The sequence below is a fragment of the Ovis canadensis genome, chromosome 16, assembly GCF_042477335.2.
Source record: "Ovis canadensis isolate MfBH-ARS-UI-01 breed Bighorn chromosome 16, ARS-UI_OviCan_v2, whole genome shotgun sequence".
Lineage (NCBI taxonomy): Eukaryota > Metazoa > Chordata > Mammalia > Artiodactyla > Bovidae > Ovis > Ovis canadensis.
The window spans coordinates 34,869,864-34,876,178 of record NC_091260.1 but is presented as its reverse complement, the minus strand read 5'-3'; the positions used below and the strand labels follow the sequence as shown (position 1 = coordinate 34,876,178).

The window sequence follows — 6,315 nt, the reverse complement described above, 5'->3', positions numbered from 1 at the left end:
CCCTAATGTCCTTGAAATACTTTCCTAGTAAATTTTAGCATTTGTTGTTTGTTGTTGTTCACTCCCTAAGGTGTGTCTGGTTCTTTGCAACCCCATGGAATTTACAGCTGCAAAATGAGTGAATCAATGTGGTAAGGCTCTTGACATGTCAAAAGATTACTCTTTTGATTATCTGGAAAATGTAATACTTAGTTCTATCTTCTCCATAACAGACTTGTGAATGTTAAGGCTCAATCCGTGGTCTAGCATGACTTTATCTTACTGTTAAAAAAAAAAAAGCACATCTGAAAGTTAGGGAAGAAGTGTAGGTATTGGCTTTGTATCATGTGCACTTTCAGAAGAATATTACCTGTGGTCAGGAAATAACAGTTTTAAGGAGGCTGAGGTGCAACCCCAGTCCTAGATTGCTGCTCAGCATGGTTCATCAGGAAAGGGTGGGAACCACTTACAATGGTGTGAAATTCATCTGTGAAGGCCCTCTCAGTGCTGTGCCATCTGGTGAACCATTGGTGAATAACAAGCCAATTACATTACCTGAAAAGATGACATTGATTCTAAAATTTAAAGTTGTGAGTGTTTCCTCATTGAATTCATCCATCAGTCAGTCAGTGTTGATGAATGGAATATCCAAAGACCTCAGGCTTAAATTTATTTGCATTATGGAATGCATATTTTCAGCTAATGATCCAGGGCTCAATAGTTCTCTCTCTGAGAGGTATACTTTACGTGTCCTAGAAATTTACTGTGAATGGGGAGATATGTTTTTTCCAGTAATTGAGAATGTAGGTCAATGTTTTTGAGAACCACTCTGCAAATGGGAAGTGTTGCAGTGTATAAATTCAAGCTATTATTATTATTGCTATTAACTCTGCCTACTAATTACCTGAAGACCGGTTCATCCACTAAAACTTAACTTTTTAATGCAGACTGCAAGGAATTTATAACCTTATCTACTAGCCCTTTTCCTTTTTTAAAATTTTAATTTCCTTTTAATGTCTACACGGTCAAATGTATGAGGTATAAAATTATATGAATGAATAGGTTACATGTATAAAAAGTGATCCTCTCTGTATGGAGAGAGTAACATGGAAACTTACATTACCATATGTAAAATAGATAGCCAATGGGAATTTTCTGTATGATTCAAGGAACCCAAACAGGGGTTCTGTGACAATCTAGAGGGGTAGGATGGGGAGGGAGATGGGAGGGAGGTTCAGAGGGAGGGGATATACGTATACCTATAGCTGATTCATGTTGATATTTGGCAGAAAATAACAAAATTCTGTAAAGCAATTACCTTCCATTAAAAAAATAAATAAATTTTTAAAAAAGTGATCCTCTCTGGATCATCCTACATTTCTTTGGGAAGAATTGAGGAGAAAAAACAGGAAATGTAGGTGTGAATTAATTTTCATTTATTTAAAATTAAAGACGAAAGGAAACTCAATTCTTCTAAACTAAAGTGGCTTTGGAGGGTAATTTTGGTTAAATGAATTAAAAACTATTTTCAGATTAAAGGAAATAAGCAACAGTCAAATTCTCTGAAAATTTTTAAGGGAAAGAAAGCTTAAAGATTCCAATTTAGACATTTAAAACACAACTATAAGCTTCCCAAACCAAAGGAAAAGAGAAGAAAATTCCTTTTTCTTGAGACTGTGATAATGGCTTAATAAGCAACTCCCCCCCCCCCAAATTCTAAAATTTCAGAGAAAAACCCTGAAAAATACAAATATCTCTGACATTCACTTAATGAGAAGTCACAGAATAGATTGCAATAAATGTGCTAGTATTTAAAATTGGTTGAAAATCACCACTGAATTCCTTAAAAATGTTTAGAGAACATAGGAAGATACACAGATGCTTTATAAGATGTTGATATCTTAGAGACACTTCACATAAAGAGATATTGCCTGTTACTGGAGATAAAAAAATAGAATTATTCTAAAATCTTCCAATAATAAAATTGAAATTATTATACTGGTATTAGAATTTGTAGTTTACAAAAATGCTGCAGATATGTTTTTCCACAGTGAAATCCTTGATAAGAGAAATATTCAAAATCATGATCTATAGAAATAACTCGACATGCTATTATGCTAAGCAATGGAAATAAAATTATTTTTGTCAAACTGTAGCATAATGATGTTAATTAATTTGATATTACAATTTTCCTCTCTATTTTAAAAGTTAGGCCTTATCTGTAACAGTTTTGCTGTTTTACAAGTACAATGAAGTTTGATAAGTCAGATATTAGAATACACATTTAATCAGTAGAACTCTACTCTAAGCTAAAAGTTCAGTTGATTTATAAACTTTATAAATATTAATGGAATGCTGCTGTTCCATTATGCTTATTTAATAAGGGAAACAAAATAAGGAGTTACCAAAATGGTGACTGTTGGGGAATTAAGAAATTCACATTAGCTGTTCAGATAGCCAGATTTATCAGTATATTTTAAGATAGATTATTCTATTTCCCCAGTGCTTATAAATATATGAATATCATTGACCCATATAATTTACTGTCTCTATACAAAGAAGCAAAACAAACCAAAATTCTAACTAATAAGGCATGTTTGCTAAATACATACACATTTTTTTTTACGGGTTGTACAGCTTGCTATTGTTAAATATTTAAAGCAAGAACTAGTATTTAAAGATTGAAAATTCTAGTTATCTGTTTTGGAAGGACATTTCTCACTTTACTCCTTGTCATTTATTTTCATTTAAGCAAGTCTATATTTCTTTGACCCCTAATGGTAAAGAAAATAGAATAGAATATCAGAATTATCCAGAAGTTGATAGAGGTCAAATATCGTTAGCTGGGCGGGAGCCCACAATGCTTGGATGGAGATGAATTTGCTAGTTTACACACTAGCAAGAATGGAAATTTACCTTGACTCAATTGGAAGTGGATAAAAGCAGTACTATCGCCATGATCTAGAACTTGGGGACAATGCCAATGCATTAGCATGGAAGCCCAGTCAGAAACACTTCCTGTGGACGATGGGAGGACCAGCCTCATCGTACTCCTGCTTACTGATCCACATTTGCTGGAACGTGGACAGGCTGGCCAGAATGGAGCCCCCAATCCAAACAGAATACTTCCGCTCTGGGGGAGCGATGATCTTGATTTTCATGGTGCTGGGTGCCAGGGCTACAATTTCCTTCTGCATCCGGTCAGCAATGCCAGGGTACATAGTGCTGCCTCCGGACAGCACGGTGTTGGCATACAGATCCTTGCGAATATCCACATCGCACTTCATAATAGAGTTGAAGGTTGTCTCGTGGATTCCACTGGACTCAATGCCCAGAAAGGAAGGCTGGAAAATGGCTTCTGGACATCGAAAGCGCTCATTCCCAATAGTGATCACCTGCCCGTCGGGAAGCTCGTAGCTTCTCTCCAGGAAGGAGGATGCTGCAGTGCTGACCATCTCTTGCTCAAAGTCTAGGGCCACATAACACAGCTTCTCTTTGACGTCACGAACAATCTCCCTCTCAGCCGTGGTGGTGAAGCTGTAGCCTCGTTCTGTCAGGATCTTCATGAGGTAATCGGTCAGGTCTCTGCCGGCCAGGTCCAGACGTAGAATGGCATGAGGCAGGGCATAGCCTTCATAGATGGGCACAGTGTGAGTGACCCCATCCCCAGAATCCATCACGATGCCGGTGGTCCGGCCTGAGGCATAGAGGGACAGCACAGCCTGGATGGCCACGTACATGGCAGGTGTGTTGAAAGCCTCGAACATGATCTGAGTCATCTTCTCCCGGTTGATCTTGGGGTTGAGGGGTGCCTCAGTGAGGAGGATGGGATGCTCATCTGGAGCCACGCGGAGCTCGTTGTAGAAGGTGTGGTGCCAGATCTTCTCCATGTCATCCCAGTTGGTGACCACTCCATGCTCAATGGGATACTTGAGGGTCAGGATGCCTCTCTTGCTCTGGGCCTCATCCCCCACATAGCAGTCCTTCTGGCCCATGCCTACCATGACCCCCTGGTGCCGGGGACGCCCCACCATGGAAGGGAACACAGCCCTGGGGGCATCGTCACCACCAAAGCCTGCCTTGCACATCCCTGACCCGTTATCCACCACCAAGGCAGACAGCTCATCATCACTCATGGTCCTGTCCAGAATCTTCCAGATGGGTGAACAGAAGTTAAATACAAAGACCAGACTCTGGTGTACAAGAGAGAGAATGAAGAGGCTGACAACTCTTCAGAGCTGCCTGCAGAGAGGGGAGCCTGTGCTGTGATGATAGGTATTTAAAGGTACACACTGGCACCTCCCATGTCCTGTCCCACCAGTTCTCAGCATTTCTGGGTGGGGTTGCCTTTGAGGTATTAATAATTATGATGATACAAATCATTAGTAGACCTTCCTTCATAAGGGGAAAATTGGCTACCAAGTGGCTGAATCTCAGGTTACTGTAATTAGGCAACCCACACAGGGTTGTCGGTTTGCTTTGGTGCAGTGTCTGGATAACGATGATGATGCAATGGGGCATAGAAATGCAAGATGAAAGAAAGCTGGAGTGAGGTATGGCTAACAATGCCAAAAGGGGCGGTTCCTCCCTAGTTTGCCCTCTGGGTCCATTTTCTGTACCCTAGATTTAATTTTCCATTCTTAATACATTGTTCTTATGAATTTGACTCTGAAAACAACTTTTTCAAGATTTTATTCTCCATTAGATTCCAAACCCCAAAGGATATTATCATGATAGAAACTGTTTTAATGAATAAAAATAATGAATGACCCAGAGAGGCCTCACAGCTGTAATTATTATGCATTTGTGTCATGTAAAAATTTAGAGATATTTAAGAGACTTCTAGTGCATTAGTGATCAAGTAAAATCAATAAACTACTACAGATTTTCTTTCCTGATATAAATTCTAATAACCAAATTTCATTAAGCACTATGCTTATTAGACATTGTTCATAGAACTAGGTTTGTTGGGTTCATGTTGATTGCATAGGGGCTGAATGTTCAGCCATCTTGCATGATTTATTAGCTAAAATGCAGATTATAAAATATTTATGTACAATAATTCTTGTTTTATAACAATGAGCAAAGTTTAGCAAAAAGAAAATTTTAAGTAATATTTGAACTGATCTTTAAAACATTTTGATCTTTAAGATTCATATTATGATATCAACCATCTCTGTAACTGTTAAAATGTATCCAATTGAAATAGTATTAGCTTTACTTCAGTTTTAGGATGTATTAAGCCCTGATCATATCACAGGAAGTTTGTCTGCATTTTATTTTTAATATAGAAATATAGATAACCTGGTAATGTATGTATCATGATAAAACAGAGGATATTGGTAACATCTTACAAGGAACCAGCAATTAAGAGAGTTCATTAGTTTGTTTCTTTATGTATTAGGTAAATGGACTATTTAGGAAGTCGAGAGATAACTGGAGTAACAGGCAATTTTGGTCTTAGAGTACAAGATGAAGAGGACAAAGGCGAACCGAGTTTTGTCAAGAGAACACTCTGGTAATAGGAAACACCCTTTTCCAACAACACAAAAGATGACTCTACACATGGACATCCCCAAATGGTCAACACCAAAATCAGATTAATTACATTCTTTGAAGCTGAAGATGGAGAAGCTCTATACTGTTAGCAAAAACAAGACCTAGAGCTGATTGGAGCTCAGATCATCAGCTCCTTATTGAAAAATTCAGGCTTAAATTGAAGAAAGTAGAGAAAACCATTAGGCCATTCAAGTATGACCTAAATCACATCCCTTATGATTATACAGTAGAGGTGACAAGTAGATTCAAGGGATTAGATCTGGTAGACAGAGAGCTGGAGGAACTATGGACAGAAGTTTGCACACTGTACAGGAGGCAGTGAGCAAAATTATTCCAAAGAAAAAGAAATGTAAGAAAGCAAAATGGTTGTCTTAGGAGGCTTTATTTACAAATAGCTGGGAAAGAAGAGAAGTGAAAAGCAAGGGATAAAGGGAAAGATATACCTGACTGAATACAGAGTTTCAGAGAATAGCAAGGAGAGACAAGAAGCCCTTTTTAAATGAACAATGCCAATAAATAGAGGAAAATAGTAAAATGGAAAAGACAAGAAATATCTTCAAGAGAACTGAGAGATCGAGGGAACATTTCACACACAGATGGGTACAATAAAGGACAGAAAAGGTAAGGACCTAACAGAAGCAAAAGAGATTAAGAAGAGGTGGCAGGAATACACAGAATAACTGTACAAAAAAGGTCTTAATGACCCAGATAACCATGATATTGTGGTCACTCACCTAGAGCCAGACATCCTGGAGGGTGCCTTAGGAAGTATTAATA

At 38.2% G+C, this 6,315-nt stretch overlaps 1 protein-coding gene across 1 annotated transcript; it reads right to left on the bottom strand.

Moving 5' to 3' along the window:
* Positions 1 to 2,444: 2,444 nt before the first annotated feature.
* ACTBL2 (actin beta like 2) lies at positions 2,445 to 6,051 on the bottom strand. Its single transcript, XM_069556498.1, has one exon. It carries the CDS (start codon positions 4,113 to 4,115, stop codon positions 2,985 to 2,987), a length of 1,131 nt encoding a protein of 376 aa, XP_069412599.1. The 5' UTR covers positions 4,116 to 6,051; the 3' UTR covers positions 2,445 to 2,984.
* Positions 6,052 to 6,315: the final 264 nt, after the last annotated feature.

Excerpts from the sequence above, each read along its gene's own strand:
- ACTBL2 (XM_069556498.1), bottom strand. The coding sequence starts at position 4,115 with ATGAGTGATGATGAGCTGTCTGCCTTGGTGGTGGATAACGGGTCAGGG.